This window comes from Vulpes vulpes, chromosome 15 (genome assembly GCF_048418805.1).
Source record: "Vulpes vulpes isolate BD-2025 chromosome 15, VulVul3, whole genome shotgun sequence".
Lineage (NCBI taxonomy): Eukaryota > Metazoa > Chordata > Mammalia > Carnivora > Canidae > Vulpes > Vulpes vulpes.
In genome coordinates this window covers 26,826,037-26,853,751 of record NC_132794.1, presented here as the reverse complement: position 1 = coordinate 26,853,751, position 27,715 = coordinate 26,826,037, and the positions used below count along the sequence as shown (strand labels likewise).

The 27,715-nt window shown below is 33.8% G+C and overlaps 1 protein-coding gene across 12 annotated transcripts in view; it reads left to right on the top strand.

The window, feature by feature from the left end:
• USP25 (ubiquitin specific peptidase 25) overlaps positions 1 to 27,715 on the top strand; it is a 136,698-nt gene that overhangs the window by 47,201 nt on the left and 61,782 nt on the right. For all 12 annotated transcript variants that reach the window (XM_072740930.1, XM_072740929.1, XM_072740926.1 and 9 more), the window contains 4 exons: positions 1,917 to 2,079; positions 11,628 to 11,714; positions 19,986 to 20,123; positions 24,314 to 24,390. In XM_072740930.1, coding sequence (XP_072597031.1) covers positions 1,917 to 2,079; positions 11,628 to 11,714; positions 19,986 to 20,123; positions 24,314 to 24,390 — 465 coding nt within the window. The remainder of the gene's footprint in view (positions 1 to 1,916; positions 2,080 to 11,627; positions 11,715 to 19,985; positions 20,124 to 24,313; positions 24,391 to 27,715) is intronic.

Here is a 27,715-nt window from a genome sequence, read left to right as displayed (position 1 = left end):
TACTTTTAAATATACATAATCCCTACAAGAAGAACAAAATTGTCAAATGAAAACATACATTATAAAAGTCAATGAAAAATATATACCTTCATATATACAGCAATCTTTTGTGTTTTGACTTTGTATTAACTTTTCTCTCTTGAGCATAAACGAGTTGCCTTATACAAAATCAGTTTGTTCCAGTTTATTATTATGCCGAGCTGTACAACTTGAACAGTAGGAAGTCTTTCAGGTTGCCTTTTTGACTTTTTATCTTCCCCTTACGTTCTTGAAAACTTAGTAACAGTGGATGTTCTAGATAAATTCTGATTTTCTTCTGCCCCAATTCACCTAACTAAATATCTTCCAAGGAGTTATTATACCTTTTAGCAGTAAATTGTTTACAAGAAAAAGCCTCCTAGGGGCTGTGGTTGAAGTGAGAGCTGAATTTTGGACAGAGACTGCAGCTCATGTTGGATCACCTTTAATAGTTACAGAGGTGTAAACTGTTCATTTTTAAATATGTGAGTTTACTTTGATCTTTGCATTATAAGATATACCATGTGGTTGTTACCTGCTGTTTTTGGGGATGTGGTTTCATTGATTCCCAAAGAATTTATCCTGTATTCACAGTTATTTTAAGTAATGATAAGTTTGAATCCTACTCCATTATATCTAACATCATGTTGAAAATAATGCTGTTAGAGATAAAAGTATAATTTACTTTTTCCCCATAATTAAGGAATATAGCTATATTAATTTGACATTAATCTGATAGGGCAATATCTGTAAAATAAAGATGGTATAGCATGAATGAGGTTTTCTTAAGCCAAAATGTTGGAAAAACTCATTCTTGCTGAGGTTTTTAAAATTAACACAAAATCAATTAAGACACCCGAATATTACTTATTTAGAGTAGTGAATAATACATGTTTTGAGCAGGCAAAATGTTTTGTTAGTTCAAATATGGGAAATGAGAATTTTCCAGCATTTTGCAGTATGCTTAAGAAGAACAACATGCAAATGCTACTTTGAGCAAAGTAGCATTATTCTTGCCATGTTTAGATGTATTTAAGATGTTGTATAGGTCAGCTTATTTTGAAGAGATAAATCTTTAAAATTTCTGATATGTATGTAGGTCAACTTTTGGGTAAAGAAGTAAAGACATACATATTCTCTTTAGTTAGCTGTCATAGAGTTATAGATCTCTAGAACTGAAAGGAACCCTAGAGTTTACCTTAGCTTTTTAATTTTTACTTATATATTCATGAGAGACAGAGAGAGAGAGAGAGAGAGAGAGAGAGGCAGAGATACAGGCAGAGGGAGAAGCAGGCCCCATGCAGGGAGTCTGATGTGGGACTCGATCTTGGGACTCCAGGATCACGCCCCAGGGTGAAGGCAGCGCTAAACCACCAAGCCACCCAGGGTCCCCTAGTTTTGTTTTTTGTTTTTTGTTTTTTTTAATAGAAAAGGAAATTAATGCTCAGAGGAGTGAAAGTGCAGTTTGTTCAGTTTTTAATGTTTTCCTGATGATTCAAAGCAATTGTTATAAAAAACCAGTCACTTGTTATTTTGTAATTATTTGCTATAGTGATTTCTTAGAAAACTTACCTAGGTGCTGTATTCCTGGTACTAAACCTCAAATTTATTCAAATACAATTTAATATATTTTCTGTTTTATAAACTGTTTCTTTGCATTTGAGATTTCCTATTTTCTTAGGAAAAAAGGCTGCATGTCTCTTATTCTGTTTGGCACTACTGTATTCTTAAAACTAACTTCTACTTGAGTAAAGTTAGTGTTTAATAGTATTTCCCCAAATACATTATCCAGAGCTTAAGAACTAAAATCCTAGGGTATGGCACTAAATTAATACTTTTTTTTCTTCTTCTTCTTCTTTTTTTTTTTTTTTTTTATCATTTTTTCTCCATTGCTTAAGAGTTCTTGAAGCCAGCATAGCAGAAAATAAAGCGTGTTTAAAGAGAACACCTACAGAAGTTTGGAGGGATTCTCGAAATCCTTATGATAGGAAAAGGCAGGACAAAGCTCCTGTTGGACTAAAGAATGTTGGCAATACTTGCTGGTTTAGTGCTGTTATTCAGGTAAGGATCTTGACATCTTACTTGGTGGGCATGATAACAATGGAAAGTGGGTTGCAGTTGTGTTTCTTTCAAGTTGTGTACTTTAAACATAAATGCAGGCAAGGTTTTCATATGCCCTTCTAACAAACTAGTTTGTAGATTGTAGTGCTCCTCACTTCTCTCTTGTCCTTACCCCCCAGTATGGGGTTTTAACAGTGGAGTACTGCCTATGCCTTTCACTTACTTGGGATTAATCTCTCCTCCCTCCCTGCTGTTAGGAACTGTTGTCAGAGTGTAAAGAGTGAAAAATGTTTTTGTATGTAATTCTCTGCACATTTTGAGAAGGAGATAACCAAGATATGAAATCAGAACTATTTTTTTATTAATCAAATCAGATTTATTGTATATAGTGGAATGTTATTCATAAAATTATAGTCATTTAAATACTCTCCTTAATAAAAGGAGGCATTTTGTTTGAGGAGGGTATAGATTGACATAATTCTCAATGCATATGTGAGAATGATGTAAAGAATGAACACTGATAATCAAAAGTAACGCTTTTTTTTTTTTTTAACTTGGAAGGTCCTTATGAAATGTTTCTTGAGACCCTTATTCTAAAATGAAAAATGTTTATATGCATAGTTATGCAACTTAATGTGGATTAGTTTTTTTTTTCAGTTCTTTTATGAGATAGGACTATTGTAATAATTATTTGTCATTCTCACTTAGACATTGATAATGTTATCCATCAGATTACAAAGCATTAAAATAAATGATCTCTTTAAAACGATCTGTGATTAACTCTTAATTTTTATTGCCCTTTAGGAAAAGATTTTGTTTAATTTTCCTAATAGTTGATTTGTAACTTACTATTTAGTATATTCCTAATGAGTACCATTTAAATAATTTTGTATGCCATTTCTTTTTATATTCAAATTATCTTTTCATTCTGTAGCCTTCCAAGCCTGGATGTATGATGGCATATACATCTTTGTGATATTAAAGCAACTAACTGATTATTTAGTTCATTTGCTATAAGATTGTTAATTGTGTTCTTTAGGTAATTAATCTGTAGTTTTAATTTTTTTCTACTTCATTGTTATAATTTCCAACTTTCCCTCTACTTTTTTACTTGGCACATAATACCATACAGTTTGATTTCCTTTGGTTTTCTAGATTTATATCTCACTCTTTAATATTCTGTGGTGTACACTAGTTAGTAATATACAATTTTGTTTTCCAGGCTATTAAAATGTTAGGGAATACTTGAATTAATATAAATCTGTAATACTACCTTTGTTCCTATCCTTGATTAATTATTCATGAATATTTAGGTATTCAGAATATCTAAAATTTTATTAGTCCTTTGTCTTTATTTGCACTGTTAGAGTTTTTACATTTATTGTCCAATTTAAATTTCATGATTTAGACATTATTTAAAAGTATGAAACAAGGTTTAAGGCTGTGATACCAGTCTTTATGAATACTCTTTGCTTCCTGTGTTTGGATAAGTAGATGCTATCTCTGCACTGTAACGACCAATTAATGAAGCTCATTGATTGGAAACCTCTTAGAAGAAACTACTTGCAAACAATCAGTATTTGTTAATTAGAATAGGTGCTTTTTATTTTTCTACACTGTATTTTAAGAAAGGTTTGTTTGAAAGAATTAAATTCATTCTAACAGAAATGAGGATAATCACTTTTTGTTTTCATAGGATAAACTTCTTTCAGTAGTTTAAATTAGAAACAATTGTACATCTATTTCTACTTTAAGTGGTGTTTGCTGATCTTAGCTCTTTACTTTTCAAATTTTTGGTGTTTTTTGGTGGGAGGAGATGGAATGGAAAAAATTGCTTGTCCTGTATAAAATTTGAAATAATTTTACTGATTTCTAAAATTTACCTTAAATTAGTGGCTGTTTAACTGGTACCACACTCCTAACATAGGTTAAGTATTGGGTTCTTGGGATTGTTGTTACTATTATATTTTTTTATTTTTCGGAAAAATCTACATACCTAAGAGAAGTGACTTCTAGGCTTGAAAAGCTTGAGTTATAGTGAAGTGTTAGATCATTGGCTTTGGGTGTGCGAAAATACATTAAACTTCAGGTTTGGGAAAATTGTGGGTGGGAAGAAAAATTGTCAAAAGATCACTTCAGGTTTTTTTTTTACTGTAATTTTACTGTATCTAGTTTTTAAGTAGCTTTTTATTTTCATCTCTAATAATTAAAATCTTTTATTTTTTTCATTTTGTGACATTATTGTTTAAATCCACAGATACTATCTGAGATGTAAAAGTTTATCATCATAAATGGAACTTTTCACCTATGAAAGAAAAGTTGGGCAGGAAATCTCTGTTAGTGTTGGACGTTTCTTATTGTATTTTCCAAAGTGAATTGGAACTTGTTCAAACTATGACGTAAATGTACTGTAAAGTTTCAATTACAAAATTTTCTCAGGGATGGAGTTTACTTAGTTGGCAGGACTAGTGTGAAACAACTGGGACTTCTTTTCCTTGTAAGTATATCTGCCAATTATAGAAAATTACTTGGATTATAAACCTTTAACTACAGAATGAGTAGCAGGGTTAGGCTACAGAGGATACAGCTTTATACTTGTTTTTTTTAGGTACTGGGACCAATATTTTGAGAGAAAAGGGAAACAATATCAGAAAGGGACTATAATTTAGGAGAAGATAGTACAGAAGATTATTTCCTGGTATGACTAATTATGACTGATTTGAACGCTAAACATTTATTTTTATGTGAAAAGTGAATACAATTAAATAATCTTTTGGATGGTAGCAATATTAGCAATAATACCCTGTTGGGCATTAATACCTCATCTAGTCAGAAGTATTTTTATCTTGGAACTTATACCTATAAAGGACTAATGGGGTCTGCTTTTTCTCCACTAGGATATCAGTGAATGAGGTAGCTACTTAAAATAGACTCTTCTCTTGCTATTTTGGGGTATAATTCATGGATTCTCATGATGATCCTTGGCACCTTTCCCATTTGGATGCTGTTGAGATGCCCAGAAGTAAGGTGTTCATACTTCTGAGTTGCCTTGTACAGCTCCAATTTACTTCTGTTGTAGGTCTCCTGGTGCTTGTTAATACATTTTAAAAAAGGTTGTGAATTGGAAGATAGAGGATATTGGTCACCTTACTCATAAATCATGTAACTCCAGATTGACTAAAATACAAGCATCCTCAAGGCAGAGAATATATCTTCTAGGTTATTGTTTTATACCAGTGTATAGTACAGTGTTTGACACATTGGTGGAGGCCTTTAAGTAATTACTACATAGGTAAATGAATGAACCAAAAAGGGGCATATATTATTTATGGTTGAATTAAAGACTTCGGGATGCTTTTATCACCCTAATGATGAATGGGATTGAGAAGATACTGCAAGTTTTCAAAAAATGCTAAGATATCATTTAACATGTTTATTCATATCAGTTGCTCTTAAATCTCTAATTTTCATCAAAGAATTTAAGGTACCTAGTTCAAAGAGAAAATAAAAAATTCCATAGCAATAGAAGGCTTATAATGAAAAAAGGCAGTAATCTGCCCCAAACCTCCCTGTCCATAGTCTTGTTCCTTAAAGTAACTACAACCTGCTTTAGCTGTTTTTCCTTTTATCTTCATTTTTCTAAATGACATGTCTTTCTGCTGAGATAAATGGAAATTTAGCCGTCTCATTTCATATGCTAGAATTGCCTTTCCTTTCATTGCCAGCATAGTTATATCATAAATTTAAAATAATCTGTAGTTAGTGTTTACATTTTCTGTGACTTTGTGAACATTACAGTGATTTACTGGGAATAGCCCTTTGTAATCCTTTTTTTCCTGGAGTTTTCAGGTCCCACTTTTTTTCTTTCTAGTTTCTATATACTTAAAGTTTTCTAAATACTGTAGTATCTTTGATATGGTCTTACTAATAATATGTTCTGTGTGCATGAACATATTATCTCTGTTCCTTCCTTCCTTCCACCCTTCTTTCCCCTTTCCCACAAAAGGTTTCTCTATCTCAAGTCCAAACTGGATTTCTATTCTTTGTGTTTAAAGCATGAGTGCTGGCTTTCCAAAGCAGACCTATGAGAAAAGAGATTGTGGGAGGGTTGATTGGGGATCACTTTGCATGGTTTTTACTTAATCCTCCTATTTGTAGCCCTGAATTTCATTCCTTTCAAAATTATGACTGATTCTTCTGAACTTGAATTTGTTTATTTCAATTATATCCAAAGACTAAATTTCCTATATCCCACAGGAGGAGGTGCTAAGTTGTCTGACTCTTCTGTATCTGGGAAGGACATAGGGATTTAATTGCTCTGTATATAGATTTTTATCTTTTAATCATGCTGTTTCCAGTCCCTACTTTACCTTGAACTTTTGTGATACTTTGCTTTTTTTTTTTTTTTAATCCACCAAGGAGAATTGATCTTGCTTCTCAGTATCTTCATTATAGATAGTTTATATCCCTTTGCTCTTTGTCGTCATTCTTTCTTTTACACAAATTATTTGAAATCTCATCTCTCATAGCTTTCTTTTATTAGCAAGAGTTTAGCCAAATTCCATTCTGTTAAGTGCTCTTCAAAATATACCTTTTAGCTTTGGGTTGAATGAAAAGTTCTTGTTTTCAGGGTACATCAATCACAAACACAATATAGGTGGTAGTGACAATTACCCTTTACCACCTTTTTTGAAGAAATATGTTGATCAATACTGTTACGACTGTGATTGAGGATACAATGTTTATGACTTAAAAGTATTAATTTCCATGATTTATTGTAGTGGTCACAAGTTCTGCTTTGGGTAATAGCTTATTAGGTTGTTTTAGACCATATACCTAGTCGTATTTTGCTGGAACCCAACCCAACCAAAACAACAACAACAGCAAATCAACTTTTGAAAACTATGTCACATAACACGAAAGCAGTGTGAGATTTTGAGGCTAAGCTCCGTGAGAACGTGATTTTCAGAATAAGCTTCATATATTGGGCTGACTTTATCCTTGAGGCAGTTCTTATATTGGGCTATTGAGTGTTTGGGAAGGTAATCAATGCTTTGTACGACTTGGAGCAGACCTTGGACTTTCATTAAGTTCTAGAGGACTAAATCTTTGGGGTAAATCCCCAACAGTGCAATTGCTGGGTCGTAGGGCAGGTCTATTTTTAACTCTTTGAGGGAAACGAACTAGGGGTGGTGGAAGGGGAGGAGGGCGGGTGTTGGAGGGGAATGGGTGACGGGCACTGAGGTGGACACTTGACGGGATGAGCACTGGGTGTTTTTCTGTATGTTGGTAAATTGAACACCAATAAAAATTAATTAAAAAAAAAAAGTTCTAGAGGACTAGAACCTTGGATTAATGAGAACTTAAAATAGACCAGTCTTCATAGTTTTTGAATCCCAGCTTCATCTCAGAATTGTTTGGGGTAAGTTGATCTGGGATTACAAATGTCCCCAGTTTTGCCACCTCACAGAAGGAAGTGTAAATTCCATTAAAAGGTAATATTATCTGGAACATATAATTTTCTCCACTTTCACATAAAAATAAATATTTAGTGCTCAAATCAGTCATAATTAGTCATACCAGGAAAGAATATGTGTCCAAAAATTAAGATAAAATAACTAGCAATATGAAACCTGAGAATTGGATTGGATAACTTAATATGGTCAAGGAATTAAAAGATTGAGAATTTCATTAGAAAAGTAAACTATAAAAAAAAGCAAAATAGAAATTTTAATACTGAAAAATATAATAAAGTTAAATCAAAGAATGACTTTAGTAGTATATTTGACATAGCTAAAGAGAGAATTAGTCAACTGGATAATTGGTCTGATGAACATTTTCAGACTAAAGCTGTGAAATACAGATTAGAGCATATTAGAAATATTTTGGGCATGGTGAATAGTGCTCACATAGTGTTATGTTAGAGTATAAAGGGAGAATATAAAGGAAATAGGGTAGAAAAAAAAATTGAAGAGATGACTGAGAATATTCCGAATTTGATAAACGAGATCAAGCCACAGACTCTAGAAGCAGTAGGAATCAAGTAGCATAAATATTAATAATACTGTGTCAAGGAAGGCACATCATAATAAAATGGAAAAAAAAAACTATAGACAGAGAAAATCCTAAAAGTAATAACCAGGTGGAAAAGATGTACAGACATATCTTGGAGATATATGGAGTTTGTTCCATATCATCACAATAAAGTGAATATCTTAACAAAATGAGGCAAATGAATTTTTTGGCTTCTCAGTGCATATAAAAGTTATGTTTACATTATTTTGTAGCCTATTTAGTATACAGTAGCCTTACTACTTAAAAAAAAAAAGTATGTACTTTAATTTATTGCTGAAAATGCTAATTTTTATCTGAGTTTTCAGTGAGTCATAATCTTTTTGGTGTTGGAAGATCCTGTTTCAATATTGACAGCTACTGACTGACTAGGGTGGTGGTTGCTAAAGGTTAGGGTGGCTGTGGCAATTTCTTAAAGACACCAGTGAAGTTTGCCAGGTCAATTGAATCTTCCTTTCACTTGAACACTTAGAGGGCATTGAAGGGTTATTAATTGGCCTAATTTCAGTATTGTTGTGCCCCAAGAAATAGAGAGGCCTGAGGAGAGGAAGAGAGATAGAGGAATGGCTAGTTGGTGCAGTAATCAGAACACATACACCATTATCAATTAAGTTTGAAATCTTTTTGAGAATGATTTGTGGAGCCCCAAAACAATTACATTAGTAATATCAAAGATCACTGTTCATCGATCACCATAACAAATACGATAATAGTGACAAAGTTTAAAATATTGCAAGAATTACCAAAATGTGACACAGAGACCCAAAATGAATAAATGCAATTGGAAAAATGGTGCTGGTTGACTTGCTTGACACAGGGTTGCCATAAAACCTTCAATTATGAAAACACTGTATCTACAAAACACATTAAAGTGAAGCACAATAAAACAAGGTATGCCTGTATCACCTCTATAAAGAAGCAAAATTAAGACCAACAGCTGACTTCTCAATAGAAATGCTGTCATTAAAATGGTAGAAAAAAATAACTGGCTATCTAGCATTCTATAACCAGCAAACATCTTCCAAAAATGAAGAAAAACTACTTCTACTATAACAGAAGCTGAAATAATCTGTCACCAGCAGACCCACACAAGAAGAAATTCTAACTGTTCAGAAGAGTATTCAGGAAGAAGGAAAATTATCCCCAGTGGGAACTGAGAGCAAAGAAGGGGGATTGGGATTATCCCATTTTGTCCTTATTCTTTTTCCTATTTAAATTTCTCATAAAAACAGTCCATACTTTGTTGCCTTTATATCCCATTTCTTCAGTACTCATTGCTTGCTGTTCTTCTTCTACCATTCTGCTGGAAAGATGACTTCCCAATTGCCAAATCCAAAGGTTATTTTTCTGCCCTTTATTGGATTTGGCAACATTTAAGAGTATAGATGGCCTCCAATATATTGTGATTCAATTTATGATTTTTTGACTCATGATGCGTAAGTAATATGTATTCAGTAGAAACTGTACTTTGAATTTTGATCATTTCCTGGGCTACCAATACACAGTACAATATTCTCTTGTAATGCTGGCTCCTACTCAGGCATGTGATAGTAAGGTTAACTGATAGACTTATGATCATTTTGTACCCATACAACCATTCTGTTTTTCACTTTCAGTATAGTAGTTAATAAATTACATGAGATATTCAACACTTTTGTTATAAAATAGGCTTTGTATTAGATCATTTTGCCCACCTGCACACTAAAAAGTGTTCAAAGCACTTTTGAGGTAGGCTAGGCTAAGCTATGATGTTTGGTAGATTAGGTGTGTAATAAAATGAATTTTCAATTTAATGGTATTTTAAACTTATGATGGGTTTGTCCCATTGCATACCAAGGAGATCTGTATTGCTAATCTTGTCCTTTTTGAAATTTGCCATTGATTCTTTGATGTACTTCAGAGTTTTCTGTGGTACTTTATATCTTTGTTGAAAAGCTTTTGGCATAGGTATTTTTTGAAGATCCACAATTACTCTGATACACAGCTATATTTGAAAGCTCATGATTTGGGCAGCCCAGGTGGCTCAGCGGCTTAGCGCTGCCTTCACCTCCAGGGCCTGATCCTGGAGACCTTGCGTGGAGCCTGCTTCTCCCTCTGCCTGTGTCCCTGCCTCTCTCTCTCTCTCTCTCTCTCTCTCTCATAAATAAATAAAAAAATATATGTTTTTAAAAAGCTCATGTTTCTCTACTCCTTTTTCTTCTTGATTACATACTCTTCACTTTCCATACTATTCTTACTTTGTCAGAAACTTGAGATATTTATTCTCTGCTGCCTGTCTTTCTTGTGTCTGCATGTAGTGGGTGCTCCACAAATATTTGTTAAATGACTGAATAAATGAATTATCTCATGTGTTCATATTGTTTAATTAAATATTTTCAGATTATAAGATAACCAAAATATTTTCCTACAGTTTCTGTTACCAGCTTTTATGATTTTTCCTTTCATATTTAGGTTTTTAAACCACATCATATCTGTATACGTAAATCTGACTCCCATTTCTTTGTATATAGTGGGCCATTTTTCCCAACACTCAGCTCCTAAATAAAACCTTGTTTTTTCATTGATTTGTGGTGCTACTTTTATCTTCTATCAGGTTGGCTTACACAGCTTTACTAGGACCTCTACATTATTGCCTCCTGTACAGTGATTTTCAAGGTTTATAAACTATGACTCCCAGAAGGGAATACTTTTCTGTTGTAGAACACTTGATACATCTTTGTATATGTATAATATGTACAATGACAATTTTGCAAACAGTACCCTGTGGTGCATTTACTATGTATAATGTGCTTTAATATTTTCAATTGTATTTTATTTTGTTTTTTAAATAAATATTCACCATGATGTCAATGTGTTACAAGCTCCAGAATTCCTAGAACTTAAAAAACAGTTCTAGGAAGCCTTTCCATGGGCATCTTTCATATGTTCTCATACTCTATATGAGATCAATATTACTATGTTGGAATGTTTCTATTGTTATAATATGTGTCCTTTCTAGACTGTGTGTCTCCTTGAGCATAGAGATAATATGTAATTTCTTTCTGTCTCTGTCACTTAGTAATGGGCCCATAAATTTATTTGTGCTATATTTTTGTAGAATTGACATCTCAAGATAACTTAGTGAACATATCTAAAAACTTGTAGACTTTGCATTTGTGTACCTTTTATTTTGAGGAAACTGCTTATTAAACTCCAAAGAAAGACCACCTTTAATAATATATATAGTAGGTTTTTAAAATTGTCCACATGTAATTTTCTGCCTTCCAGTACAATAAGTATTATTAATGATCAAGAATAATGTGTCAGTATATAAGAAATTTTACATTTTCTCCAGGAGAAAATCGGTCTTGTGCTAGGGCAACAATCCTATGTATAAGTAGTATAGTCCAAAATAAATCTCTGAGACCAGTCATATTTTTATAGTTCTGTTAATAGAATCTTCCCTTACGTTATCTGAAATTGTTGTTCTTTTTCAGTCATTATTCAATCTTTTGGAATTTAGAAGATTAGTTCTGAATTACAAGCCTCCATCAAATGCTCAAGATTTACCCCGAAATCAAAAGGTAAAATGAAAGATTTTTAAGCAAAGTAAATGTATTTGTGTGTGTGTGTGTGTGTGTGTGTGTGTGTGTGTGTGTGTGATCCTATTCTTTTATCTGTGCTTAGTTTGGGGGCCGTTTGTCTTATCAAATCTGAAACCATTAAATTTGAATATCAACCCATTAATCTTAGTTACTACAGTAACTTTCTATTCTTCATCAATAGATTATAAACACGAATGTTTCTTCACATGGTTGTCAGGAATATGCCAATTTTTTGTGTGACTTTAGTAATTGTTTTTTTTCTTTTTGGACTGTCAAATTTCAGTTAACTTTATAGGTTTCAATTTGTAATTCAAGATCTTTCTTCAGTTGCCTCCTGAAAAATTGTGTGGAAATAGAAATTTTTTTCAACTGCTTGTGTAGATGAGCTATTTATTTATTTATTTATTTATTTATTTGATGAGCCTTTTAAAAGGCTGGCTGTCTTTGCAGTGCAAATCTATAACTTCTCTATTTTGTAAGTTAATACTGTTAGGCAATATAATGTGACAGAGTGCACAGATAATCAGGGCTAGATTGCCTGCGTGTTTGGCTTGAACCTCGTTTCCTTATTTGAAAGGTATAAATAATAATAGTCATTATTTTATAGAGTTGTGAGATTTAAATGAGATAAAATGTACAAAGGGCTTTGAAGTGCCTAGTACATAGTAAGTACCTCAGATGTCAGTTACTCTATTTTTACTAGCTTTTCAAAAATAGGACTGACCGATGCAGAAATTTATACTTAGTGGAAAAATTAGTTATATTGATGATGTGCATGAATGTTAGGGCTTTAGGGATCTTGTCATAAAGAAATTGTAGCCCTAAAGGGGACTGGTTGCGCAAAGAAATTAAAGTTTTAGGTTTCAGTAAAGTGTTGAATTTTGTGTGACTTATTGATAGTATAAATGATTCATAATTGAATCTTTTTTTTTTTTTTAGTGTGTAATTTGAAAAGGACTTGTTTGCAACATGAAACATTTATAATACAAACGAATGGGAATGTAACAATTTATAGCTGGTTTTTCAGGCTGTAATCTTTGAGCTATAAAGTATCAGGCTGGTAACAAGCCATTTTCAAAAAGGAACCAAGATCACCTGCAGACCTCCAGAAAAATTCAGCAAAACCCCTTCACTCATTACAGTTTTTCCACGAAATTTTTTGGACTGTTGCTTCCCTTTATAGCAACTTTTTAATAATCACAGTTCTGTCTTATGATATCTCAGTTGAAGTAGATTTATAATTTATATGACATTATTTGGAAATATTGCTTCCAATTAGATATTTATATGTATCTTGACCTTTTTTGTTTCTGGATGTTAGGGCTTGACAGAATTTTAATTTATTTTGTTCTTCAAAATGTTAATTAAGACCAAGTCAATTTTATAATCCTTTTTAAAAAATCAATAGTGATATCCATACCTATATAACAGAGCTAGTTTTAAGATATTCAGTTGAGTACTAGGGAAATATATAAATCCAATCTTTAGCACCTTTCTAGGGAAATTTGTTTTCTTGCAATGGAAGGAGCAGCATGTCCAGAGAGACTTTTAGGTTAAGGAATTAAAAGGATCTCTACTTCCATTCTGAAAAGGACACTTATTTAGAAGAATTCTGTACATTTTTATTAAAAAAAAAAAAGGTTCCACAGGGCACCTAGGTGGCTCAGTGGTTAAGTGTCTTGTCTTTGGTTCAGGTCATGATCCTGGGGTCCTAAAATAAGAATAAATAAATAAAATGTTAAAAAGAAGGTTCCACAAATGAGGTTATTCTTTAATCTAGTGTGGTGACATCCATACATACTATAACTTGACACTTCTGAAGCAAACATGTGGGACTTAGAGAGAGTTATCAGCCATTGATTGATGCTACATTCAACTGAGGTGATAAAAGGCATATAAAAAATATATATTTAAGATTTTGTTTATTCATGAGAGACACACAGAAAGAGAGGCAGAGACATAGGCAGAGGGAGAAGCAGTTTCCATGCAGGGAGCCCAACGCAGGACTTGATCCTGGGACCCTTGATCCTGGGACCCCAGGATCATGCCCTGAGCTGAAGGCAGGTGCTAAACTGCTGAGCCACCCAGGGATCCTCAAAGCATATGTTTTCAAAAGCGTATCAGTGTGACTTCTTGCTGTTATTTTTAAATAATAAACAGGATTTTTTTAGGATATTTTTTATCATCAGGTAAACCAGTCATAAATATATACATATTGAGTGAGAGAAAGAGATGGAGTTTTTGAAATCAGTTTCTATTTTAGGTAGACTTGGCTATTGCTTCTAGAGGTTGAAATTGGTTTTATACAAATATTTGTGGGGTTTTTTTGTTTTGTTTTGTTTTAAGATTTTATTTATTTATTCATGAGAGAGGGAGAGAGAGAGAGAGAGAAAGAGGCAGAGACATAGGCAGAGGGAGAGGCAGGCTCCATGCTGGGAGCCCGACATGGGACTCAATCCTGGGACTCCAGGTTCATGCCCTGGGCCAAAGGTGGCGCTAAACCACTGAACCGCCCGGGCTGCCCTATACAAATATTTGTAATGTTTATAGTTTTAACAACTGGTAGAATTGTGAGGTTACTAAAAATTTAAAGGTGGATTCTCACTGTAAACTATTCCTCCTCACTCCTACACATAGAGTCTTTTGGCTTACAAAGTCACAAACTGATAAGAAAACATGTTAAATGTTGAGAAAACAAAGATGCATAAGTTCATAATAAAGGTAAGCTCCACATAAATAACTAAAACTTTACTACTCATAAAGTTATATTAATTAAAGTCTTGATTTAAAGGCAAATATTTCCAAATAAACAATATTTCCATGCCTTCCACTACTCAGAGCTGAGAAACATATGAACAGGAGAATAGTTGAATACTACTGGACAAATACCTGAAGGAATTTTGAATTTTACAAATAACAGAGGCATTCTGGAATTTCTGTCTTTAGGTATAAATAAAGTAACAAGATTGAATTTACAAGTTTCAGTAAATCTTAAAGGATTCAAAGTATACAAAGTGTTTTCTGGCTACAGTGGAAGTAAGATGGAATTTGACAACAGATTTAGAAAATCCCCCTGATAGTGGACATTCCAAAATTAGAGGATGCAACCAAGGCAGTGGTTAGTGAAAAATATTTAATAGAACCACAAGCTGCTTCCAAAGATCAGTAAAATTATTGAATTTCTAGGCAGATTGAGCAAGAAGAAAGAGGGAAGAAACAAATCAGTATAAAGAATGAAAAAGATGGATATCACTACATATTATCTAGACAATAAAAGAGAATAGTGGAATATTATAAATAGACAATATCCTTATATTACATTTAAAAATTTAAGAATTTACTCACCAAAAAATTCAGTGAAGTAGTTTACTGGTGAATTATATCAAACATCTAAGGAAGAAATAATACCACTTCTCTATATATTTTTCCAGAAAACGGAAGAAGATGTAGAACTTACCCAATTCATTCTATGAGCCCAATATTACCCTGAAACCAAAATAGAAAGAGATGTTTTAAGGAAACTAAAGACCAATATTCCTCATGAATATAGAAGCAAAAAGTTGTGACAGATTTTTGGCAAATTGACTCCTGAAATATCAATTAGGGGATGCTACTTCATTGGCAACTGGGTTTATTTAGAACTTCAAGATTGGTTTAGTGTTCAAAAATCAATGTCATTCACCACATTAATAGACTACAGAAGAAAATATGATGATCTAAGTAGATAAAGAACAGCAATTTGACTAAAGCTAATGTGTCTAAAATCTCACAGAAACTAGAAATTGAAGGAAGCTTTCTTATCCTGATAAAGATTGTTTATGAAAAATCTACAACTAATAAAATACTTAATAGTGAAAGTTTGATTTTTTTACCCCAAAGTTCAGGAATAAGCAAGGACATCATCCCTTACCACTTCTGCTGAACAGTAGACTGGAGTTCTTAACCAGTGCTATAAAGGAGGAAAAAGAAGTAAACATGAACATTGGAAAGGGAAGAAAAAAGCTTTTTTTCTTTTTGGTATATATGACTTAATTGTCTATGTGGAAGATCCTAAATATTAAGTAAGAAAGTAAATAAATAAATAAATGATGCTAGAACCAAGAAATGAATTCAGCAAGATTACATGATAAGAGAAGAACATGCAAAAATCAGTTGCATTTCTGATTATTAACAATACACATTGGGAAATTTAAATTAAAAATATATACAGTAGCATAAAATGTGGACTATTAGGGGTAAAGTTTTATAGAAAACCACAATATGTTGCTGAATTTAAAGAAGTAGATATATTATGTTCAAGGATCAGAGGATACAATATTGTTATGGTATCAGTTATCTCCAATTTTAATCTATAGATTCAGTGCTATCTCAATCATAATCCTAGAAGGCTTTTTCATAGGAATTAACAAATTGATATAAAATTTATGTAGAATATCAAAGAATATAGCGTAGCTATAGTAATTTTGAAAAGAAAGGCAATGTTGGAGGTATCAACTCTCAGGCACTTTTATTGGTGAAAAATTAGTCCTATAGATAAATGGAACAGATAGAGTCCAGAAATAGACCTATATATATAGGGTGAGTTGATTTTAATTAGAGTTGACAAAACAATTCAGTAGGCAAAGGAAAAATCTTTTAAAATAATGGTATCATAGGTAGATAATCCTTAGCCCTTACAGAGCATATTCATTTATTTTTCAAATATATGAAAAAATTAATAATGGATTATAGATCTAAAAAATTAAAAATGTAAAAATTCTTGAAGAAAACATAGGAAGTTAAAAGATTTCTTAAATGGTACAAAACAAGGGCACAAATCATAGAAGAAAAATTGATTGGATTTCATCAAAATTAAAAACTTGTAATTTTTGAAAAATTTATACAAAATTAAAAGGTTACCACTAGGAGAAAATACTAGCAAAACATGTATCAGATAAAGGAATTGTATCTAGAATATATACAGAGCTTGCATAACTCAATAATAAAATAATCTATTACTGTATTGGAAAAAATATTTGAACAGATACTTCACCAAAGAAGGTATAAAACTGTAAATTAACTACATGGAAAAGTGCTGGACAGTATTAATCATAGGAATATGCAGATGAAAACTAGAGGTTTCTAGTTTTCACTAGAAACCACTGGAAGGACAGGTTAAAAATATATTCCATAGCAAATATTGTAGAATGTGGACCTAGAACTGCCATTATGCTATTAGTGAGAATATAAAATAGTATAACACTTCTGCAAAAATAGTTTGGTTGTGTCTTAAAAACATCTACATGCAACCTAGGTCCTCTCTAGGTTTTTACTTAAGATAAATGAAAGCATAGATCTGCACAAAGACACTTTAATATCCACAGCATCTGGAATAGATCACTTGATAAATAAGTTTGGAATATCCATACAGTGGAACACCACTGAGCAACAAAACAGAATGAATCGTTAATGCATTAACGATTAATGCACAATCATGTGGAGGAAGCTTAGAATAATTACTATTATTTTATTATTATTATTCTATTTTAAGAAACCAGACTAAATGAGTACATAGGGTATGGTTTGATTTATATAACTTTCTAGAAAATACAAAGTGACCATGGTTGCTTTGGGAAGATCCTGGAAGGGGATAAGGGTTGAAGAAACTTGGGGAAGTAATGAATAGTTAGATTATCTTTACTGTAGTGATGCTTCCATGGATGTGTATGTGTCTGAAGCTCATAAAATTGCATACTTTATAATCTACAGTATATTGTACATCAATTATACCTTAAATCATTTTTAAAGAAGACAGCATGTGATTGTATTTTTGTAATTTAGACAGATGCTAAATTTGGCTACATTTAACATCGATTACAATTTTGCCTTTTGAAATTCAAAAAGATTTTCTAGCCATGGAAATTGGCTGAGAGCAAAACTGTTTTATTGTATTATATATACATATTAAATTACTTTTCCAATATGCTTCTCAGCAGAAATTCACTTATTTTTTAAAAGTGATTTATTTCATCCTTGGTACATAGAAAGGAATGTCTCAACTGCACTGATGTAGGTGTGGTGATGAAAGAAATTGATCTCAGGAAATTAGGGGTATTTTTGGAAATTATATTATGAATTGAAATTCTTTGTATTTATATTTTTAACACCCAGTATTTATATAAGGCAATTGGGGGAGTGTAGGAAGTACGAGAAAAATCATAGATTAGTTTTCTTTCAATTAAAACTTTTACATTTAAACTTTATCGTTGATGATGGAATTTTTTTTTTTTAAGATTTATTTACTTATTTTAGAGCGTGAGTGTTGGGGGGAGGGCAGCATGAGGGGCAGAGAGAGGGAGAAAGATGATCTTGAGCAAACTGCCTACTGAGCTTGGAGCCCTTTGCATGGCTTGATTCCAGGATCCTGAGATCATGCATGACCTGAGCCAAAACCAAGAGTTGGACACTTAACCAACTGAGCCACACACAGGCATCCTGGTGATGGAATTTATTATACTTACATAAAATTCATGTTTCCATAAATTAATATTTTCATTCAGATCACTTTGTGATTGCTGTAGTGGTGTATCATTTTTGGATCAAATGACAAGTATTTGGAGTCAAATATTTTATTCCTTTACACCTATTTTTTGGGACTCCTTTTTTTAATACATTCTAGGAACAAGTATTCTGTATTGATTATATTATTCTGGACAGCATCTATACACACACACAATACCCCTAAAGTTTTATGACTTTGAGAACACCAACCACATAGTCTTTCTTGGAAATTATTTTCTTATATTTAAATAGATATATAAGCTCTGTTAAAATTATTATTTCAAGAGCTATTTCAAGTAGGAACTGCTTGTTACCATGAATTATTTCACTGAGGTATGTGAATTACATTCTTTAAACAAGTTTTTTCTTCTTGTATTAAAATAAATTGGGCAGCCCCAGTGGCGTAGCAGTTTAGCGCCACCTGCAGCCTAGGGTGTGATACTGGAGACCTGGGATTGAGTCCCACATCAGGCTCCCTGCATGGAGCCTGCTTCTCCCTCTGGCTGTGTCTCTGCCTATCTCTCTCTCTCTCTCTCTCTCTCTCTCTCTCTCTTGAATAAATAAATAAATAAAATCTTAAAAAAAATGCAATCTTAATGATGTCAAACATCTCATAATGTTGCCCATTCAGACAACTTATCCCTCTGTGCTACTATGTCTCTGCCTCTCTCTCTCTCTCTCTGTGTGTGTCTCTCATGAATAAATAAAGAAAATCTTTAAAAAAAATAAAATAAATTGTTTATGATTGATAACATTGGGTTGTTGGTGTTTCTAGAGGATTTGGTGCAATCATATGTTTATAAGAATTGAATGCCTGCTTTGTGTGCCAGAAAGTTATGGAAGAAATATAGAAGTTCTTGTTTTTGAGAAGTTTACAGTCTTTTTTTTTTTTAATATTTTATTTATTCATGAGAGACACGGAGAGAGGCAGACATATGCAGAGGGAGAAGCAAGCTCCATGCAGGGAGCCCAATGTGAGACTTGATCCCAGGACTCCAGGATCACGCCCTGGGCCCAAGGCAGGCGCTCAACCACTGAGCCACCTAGGCGTCCCAAGAAGTTTACAGTCTTACTAAGAAACAAAAGTTGAGATTTCAAAGGAACACTAGAAGGATGATACATTAGTTTAATATTAGGACTTACTCTAATTACTTATTAGACTAGTATTGTCTGATAATTAGGATCATCCCACGACAGTGCCAGTTAGTGATTCATTGCTGAGTGAAAGACATCTGTTTTAATAGATGTGGAATTTGAAGGAATCATTGACTTGGAGGGGTCTGGGAAAGCTTCATGGAGGAGGAGGGATCTTTGTTTAAATGGGCTTATTGAGGAAAAGTACTTAAACAGCGCCTGGCACCAAGTTAGCACTCATTGAATGTTGGCTGTTGTTATTGCTGTCCACAGCAGCTGGGCCTAGCTGAATGGAAAGGATTATAATAAATAGACTTGAATGAAGAGAGGATATTCTTGGCTGGGTAATAACATGATTAGCTATGATAATGTGGCGTTTGTGCTGAAATTGTGAGCTAAGCTAAGCTAGGTCCTCTATTTTTGTGCTGGACTCCTTTGAGTGTCCTAGGTCACAATACTCTTCTTTAATTATGATGTGGGAGTGCTGGGCTCCTCCCTAATCGATATTAGTTAAATTTTTTGATTTGTTAAAATGAATATCTGTTTCACTTACGGGTTTTTTCTTCTCCCTAATAGGAGCATCGGAATTTGCCGTTTATGCGTGAGCTGCGGTATCTATTTGCACTTCTTGTTGGTACTAAAAGGAAATACGTTGACCCATCAAGAGCAGTCGAAATTCTTAAGGACGCTTTCAAATCAAATGACTCCCAGCAGGTAGCTTTTTTTTGTACTTACTTATTTATTAATATTTGTATTTTATTTGATCTGATCATTCCTTAAGCAGTTTTTTCAAAGACACATGACAAAGATATTGTTATTCCTCTTTATTAAAAATAAGTTGTAGCCATTTAAAACATTGCTTATTTGGAAGATTTACTTTTTGTAAGTTGAGAGAAAAGTAACAGTGATCTTGGAAAGTGTTAAGATAAATGAAACTGTAATTTTTATTGTGATTGAAATTAATAAGTGAAAACAGTGGGTAAAATTAGGAATGTTCAAAAATGTTGTAAATCTTCACAAATGTGATAACCCAAGGCCAGTATAGTATACATGCTTTTGGTATGCCTATTTTTGTTGGCATGAAGTAGTTTCCTTAGTTACTCAGAAAAGGTTTCTGAACTACATTAACTTTGTTATTGTTGCTTTTATTTTTCAATCTTTGTATAGTGCTATTTGGTAGGGTTTTTTTTATCCATTCCTTAAAAACAGATAATTGGGAATTTTCTTATAAAATAGAAAATGTATAAACAAGCAACATTTTCACACATAATTTGAGAAGTTAGTAAAATTTTATTTTATTTTATTATTTTATTTTATTTTTTTGAGAAGTTAGAGAAATTTTAAAAGAGGGAAAACAGAAAAGCAAAGAAAATAGACTAGTAGCAACAGTGTTGGAAGAGATGGCAGTAAGGAAGCAAGGGGCGCAAGACAAAATGTCTCAATAGATTCATACAGCTACTGCACTTGTAGCGCACTTTTTATAGTACTTGGATGTGTCTGGTATGTGTATGTGTATGTGTATGTGTAGGAAAGGTATTTGGAGAGGGGTTCTGAAAAGATGTGTAATTCTGCAATGCCTGCCTTCCCCATGTTGTTTTTGTTTTGTTTTGTTTTAATTCACCTTTTATGGCAAAGACAAATGAACAAAAAAGGTGCTCATGTCAGGATTTGCTTTGATATGTTGTTTTTATTTTTTTGTAAGGTGGGGGAGAAGAGGGAGAGGGAGAGAGAGAATCTTAATCTTAATCCATGCCTAGCATGGAGCCTGAAGTGGGGTTCCATCTCACCACGCTGAGATCATGACCTGAGCTGAAATCAAGAGTTGGATGCCTAACTAACTGAACCACCCAGATGCCCCTGGTTGGTTTGTTTTATAAAAAAATTTCTAAGTTCCAGTGCTGGTTAGGTTTAATATCTTACTCTTATTTGTTAAAGCAATACTTAAGTCAAAAGAAATAATATTCTTAAAAATGATCTCAAACCCCCATTTTAGGGTACTCCTGGTTTTAAGTGTCTTTTATTTTTTGTAGCACTATTTATTTAATATGTGCATTATAATCTCTAATAGCTTTGAGTATAAAATTAAATTTTAAAAAGTCGCTTCTCTTCCCTGACTTATTGTTTCTTATGGAATTGCTTTTTGTATGTTTTTTTTCTTGGTTACTCTCTGGTGTTGAATCTTTTCACAAAGACCATGAATAGTGGTCTTTGTGTATCTTTTCATATGTAAAAATGAGGCAGCAAAAGTTTATTGGGAGCCTTATATGTACACAGTAGACTTTTCAGATTTATTAGGGTAGACAGGGAGACGACTAGCTGTTACAGACTCGAATGCCACAATGTGAATGCTATTGCTTTGGGTTGGCAGTGTAGATAGACTAACTAGGTTTCTCACTGTTCATTCTTTTTCTCTGAAGGTCTTTTTAGAGTAGGTGTATGTGAATTCAGGTTGATACAGGTTTGATTCTCTTCTACTCCCAGACATTTGAATCGAACACACATTAGTGACAGAATGGAATAAATCCATGAGTAAAGTAAACATCATTACTTTTTAAAAAAATGAACTTGTACTTATATTTCATAGTCTTCCTAAATATATCATATTTTGGAATATGCAAGAATCTTGTGGGATACTTTGGTATATAGTACTGTCAATTTTAATCATACCTATAATTGAGTTTAAAATTAAAATGTTGTAGTAAAGGCCTTAATTTTTTTTCTCTTGAGGAAAGCAGGTAGAATCATTTTGTAAATGTTAATTTTAGATTGCTTAAAATAAAGACAAGGAATAATTCATTCTGAATAGTATTTTGATAACTAGGAAACAGTTTTGTGTTTCTAGTCAGATATAACCTTGCAGGATGAGTAAAGTTACAGAATTTTAAGGTTATGGAAAGTTGTTTTAATGTGTTTTGTGAGTTTGCTATGACAGCAGTAACAAATTACCATAAACCAAATGATTTCAAAGCAATAGAAAATTACTCTCTTAACAATTCTAGAAGCCAGAGTCTAAAGTAAAGGTGGTAAAAGGGCTGTGCTCCCCACCATGGCCCTAAGGCCGAATCCTTTCTTGCCTTCCTTCACCATCTTCTGATGGCCTGTGGTGTTCTTTGGCTTGTGGGGGCATAGCTTCAGTCTCTGTGTCCTTTACATGGCCTTTTCTCCTGTGTGTGTCTTTGTGTCTGCTTCTTTTCTGTTTCTTATAAGAATACACATCCTTTAGATTTAGGGCCCACCCTGATCCGGGATGATCTCATGTTGAGATCCTTACCTTAATTATATCTTCAAAGACCTGTATTCTAAATAAGATTACATCCTGAAGTCTCAGATGGGCATATATTTTGGCATGCCGCTATTTAACCCACTACAGTTAGTATGGATGTTTATAACTGGGTTTTTGTGCTGAGTTTAGTTTTTTTCTTTTTTTTTTTTTTTTTTAAGATTTTATTTATTTATTTATGAGAGACGCAGAGAGAGGCAGAGATATAGGCAGAAGGAGAAGCAGGCTCCCTGAGGGGAGCCTGATGTGGGACTTGATCCTAGGACTTCAGGATCACAACCTGAGCCAAAGACAGATGCTCAACCACTGATCCACCCAGGGACCCCTAACTTACATGGCTTTGGAACAATTTCCTTAAGCTTCTTAGATCCTAGTTTCAATATTTTATTTTATTTATTTTTTTTTAAAGATTTTATTTATTAAAAAAAAAAAAAGATTTTATTTATTTATGAGAGATAACAGAGAGAGAGAGGCAGAGAGAGACATAGGCAGAGGGAGAAGTAGTTCCATATAGGGAGCCTGATGTGAGACTCGATCCTGAAACTTTGGGATTGTGCCCTGAGTCAAAGGCAGACACTCCAGCACTGAGCCACCAGGAGTTCCTAGTTTCAGCATTTTAAAGGTGAATAGATTGACCCAGATGCTCTTTAGAAAACTTGTAGCTGGAAAAATATATGATGGTTAATTTGTTTAATATTTGGGGCAATTTTGATTAATAAAGGCACATTGTTTACACTGATTCATGTGTCTTTGATGAAACAGCCTTAGTAGGATTGGTTTATTTTTTCTCCCTAGGCTCTCTATAGATGAACCTATTTTTTGTGTTCTACCTCAGATTATTCAAAGAATTATGGTAGTTGACGAGTACAACTGCCACCCTCTTCCTGCTTTTCCATGTTAGGGGAACTACGACTGGAAGAAGGGGTGGCAAAAGGTGATGTACATGCGCTAGTTCTGAAGGGATAATTTGAAGTTCATGAGATAGTGGACTCAATAGGGAGTCAGTGATTGGACTAAACCTGACAGGATTAACATATCTTCATAAAAGTGGATGAGCCTTAAAAAGTTGGGTGTAAGAGTTGAATTAAGAAAATGAATTGCTGAAAAGCATGTCTTTTCATGAAGAGAGAGAAGCCAGTAACAATTCCTTATATGATGAACTCTTTGGCAATGTGGGTCTTTAATTTTAAAAAGATTCATTAGAGAATTCGTTTGGGAGTGATGCTTATTTTTAAAACCTTATTTGTAAGTTAGAATTTATATATATGTGTGTATATATAATATTGTATGTATTATATACATATGTGTGTATGTGTATATATATATAAAATATATATGTATATGTAAATATGTACATAAAAATGTATATATAAATTTCCTGTAATGAAACCCAGTCATTGTGATTATCAATATAATGTTTGTTTTTCTCAGATACTGATTTTATTCTCTTGTTAGGTTAGGTTATAAGTATTTCTTGTATTTGGTGTGAAACATTTCATATGATATTTCTGTGAGGAGTCAGTAATTTTATGTTTGATGTGACTGGCTGTAAGTTTTGTGTTGCAATACTTAGTATTTTTATTAGCACACTCAAATATCAACAAGACTTTTTTTCTTTCCACAGCAAGATGTGAGTGAGTTTACACACAAATTATTAGATTGGTTAGAAGATGCCTTTCAAATGAGAGCTGAAGAAGAGACGTAAGTTACCATGAAATTTAGTGATGGGGTTTTCGGAGATTGATAAATAACACTCATTTTTCTCCTTTTATTTATCAGTATCTATGGAGAAATGGGAAAGAAACCGAGAGATGTGTAGGAACCCAAACGTTACCTGTATTGACAAGTTGTTTGAAATCTGTGGCTCAAATGCTGAGTAGCTTTAGATTTCCATTGTAAGGGTAGAATCCAGCCAGAAAGATCTAAAAAGCAACCCTGAAAGGGCTAAATCCACATGCCCACTTCTTTTCCTTGGATTCAGCAGTCTCTTTTCATGAGGAGGAATGGGTTAGTGGTGGGGAAAGATACCAGGAGTATTACTTCTGATGATCTCCTTTCACATGGAATCATAACAACAGGGATATGACAGTCCTCCTCAGCATTCTCTAGCTTTTTATGTTCTGCCCATCAGATTGAATCATTAAGACTTTGGTTATTTAAGAAATCTGCACACTTTCAAGATAGTCCTTGTCCACTCCCATGAGGCCACTTCCTAATAGTAACCACTAGTTCCTTTATGTATCTTCATGAAACACTGGTGGACCACTTAGAATTTACCACTGCGGGCTCTGATATGGTCTAACAAGATGCAGTATGTAAATTAACACCTCGAAATTTTGGAATATGTTGTAAACAGCAAATGACTGGTTATAATTCTACCCGGATGCCTGTCATTGAGGGCCAGTTACTTGCAGGCTGTTATGTGTGAACTTAAACTAAGTTGGGAGCAGTCTCTGAAGAAAGTAATTATGGTTCGAAGTCTACAGTATTTGAGGAAAAAAAAATATATTTTTGGTAAATTTTATCTCAGAGTGGGACATTTGAAAGCTGCTTCCTTCTTGAAAGCTGCTTCCTTCTTGAAAGCGTATTTAGAAGTTTATGATGTTGACAGCTGTAGTCCTCAGTGTCTTTCCTGTCCACCAAAAGTTTTAGTTGCATTATTATGAGCTTCTTCAGTTTGTGGCTCTGAGTGCCTCATTGAATGACTTATTTTTGTGCCATGGTGGTTATGCCCACTGCCTTTTGCTATGGAATTGCTTAGGCCTGGGAAACCTGCCCTTAGGTTAGTTTCTTTCTTCTCTTCATGTTAGCTTCTCTCTTCACGTTACGTTCATCTGGAAAGTCTTCCCCATCAAACCTCTGGAATGAATCTGCTGTTGCTGCTTGTGAAAGCGGAGTCCTAGCATCCAGTGAAGATACATTCTTTCCTTAGCTTTTGAATGTTATAGGCCTAGAGTGTAGTTTGTTCTGCTGCATCTTTTTCTAGGTGACATATGCCTCTAACGTTCATATACGTGTATATTTTTTTTATTCTTTTAGGAAGGTTTGGCCGAATTTTTAAGTTTACCCTGCCGCTTTAGCCTCTGTCTCATGCACAGCCAGCCCTATTTGATGAATTCTTCCTGTTCTTACATTTTTCTAAATTTGCCTTTGCATTTGTTTTTCTCTAACTTCCTCCTCTGATACTGTCTTGATAGGTTCCTCGTAATGAGTGATTCACTAATGAGAATTGTCCATTCTGGTTCCTCTCTAGTGTAGCTCATGTCCCTTGTATCTTTCCTTAGAGTTCTAATACCAGAAATTCATTGTGCGTGTTTCCTCAGAATGTGAACAATATCTGTATCCTCATCTGTGATAACAGAGTCTCTGAGGTTCTTTAAGTAATTCTTTGAATCTTTTACCCTGAAATCCCTAGTTCCTTCTTCTCAAATCTCTCCAGATTTTCTATAAGCACTTCATTTAGTTTATCTTTTCTTCAATACATGACCTTCCCATTGCTTTTTATCTGTAGCCTCAGAAGCGTGCCTAAATGTGTGTTCTTTCTGAGGGGGTCATTTTATTCTGATTTTGGAAATAGTGTTTGTTATTTATTTACTTGTTAATGTTTTTGGATTATAGTCACCTCTTCTGATCTAGTACCTAACCAGTTATCTCCCTTTCTCTGAAGCAGTGTTTTAAAAAAAGCCAGAGCTTTTCCATTTCAGTTCATTCGAAATCTTGTTTTGTTTCGTTTTTTGTTTTTGTTTTTTAAGATTTTATTTATTTATTCATGAGAGATGCAGAGACATAGGCAGAGGGAGAAGCAGGCTCCATGCAGGAAGCCTGATGTGGGACTCAATCCCGGGACCTTGGGATCATGCCCTGAGCAAAAGGTAGATGCTCAACCACCAAGCCACCCAGGCGTCCCTAAAATCTTAAGTTTTATTTGAAGTATGTTCTCTTTGTTCATTTCGCCATACTTTTCGATCTGTTTTTTTGCTGTTTTTGGTGCTAAAACTAGTTTTGAATCTTTATGCTCCCCCTATTTAGAACAGAGCTTTCCAGTTGGTGTGCCATGGCTAGCCAGATTATGGGTATGTGGGAGATATTGATCCTGTTTCTGTGATCATGAGAAAATATGTCTTTTAACCTTAAAATTCCCTGTATATGTTAATATATGTACTAATTGTATTAAAAAGATTGGGAAGCTCTGACCCAAAGCATTCTAGTTTGCTTTGTCAGCTATCCAGACCTTTGAACTCCTTCTGTGCTAACCTAATCCCCAAGGGTAAGATGTCCCAGATGCAAGTTTTCTATAGTGATTTCTTTGGCCTTTGATATTTGTGTCATTCTTTCTTTACTACTGCTTTCATGCAAGTGATGGGTCTCTCATTTCTTTTTTCTCTCTCTCTCTTTTTTTTTTAAAGATTTATTTATAGAGGGAGAGAGCATGTGTGTGTGTGTGCATGCTCTCCACACACAGGTGGAGGGGTAGAGGGAGAGACTCTCAAGCAGACTCCCTGCTGAGCACAGAGCCTGGGCACAGGGCTCGATCTCCTGACCCTGAAATCATGACCTGAGCCAAAATCAAGAGTTGGACGTTCAACCGACAGGCTCTCACTTCTATTATAGGAGTCTCGTGTCTTTTTAATTGCTCTTTACTTGTATTCCTTGTATTTCTGTTGGCATAACCAATCTGGGCCCCTGAGTTTCACAGCTTAAATGCAAGGCAAAGAACAGGATGTCTAAGAGGTTGGAAAGAAGGACAAGGTAAATAATTTCTAGAGATTCCTACCCAACTCTTTAGTGATTTGTGTTTATCACAGATTAGTGGAGAGCAGGCTAAAATTCAGGTAGGAAGATTTGAAAAGAAATTTGGAAAGAAAGTTCAGAATTCCTGGAGCCAGCCAACATCCAGTTCCTTCTGACAAAGTCAGCAACCTGTTAAGTCATTGCTCTCTCCATGGGGTATGTGTATGACAATAAGGAGAAAAACCAGGAGTATTGATTTCCTACATAAAAATAAGAGGACATGGAAAGGAGATTC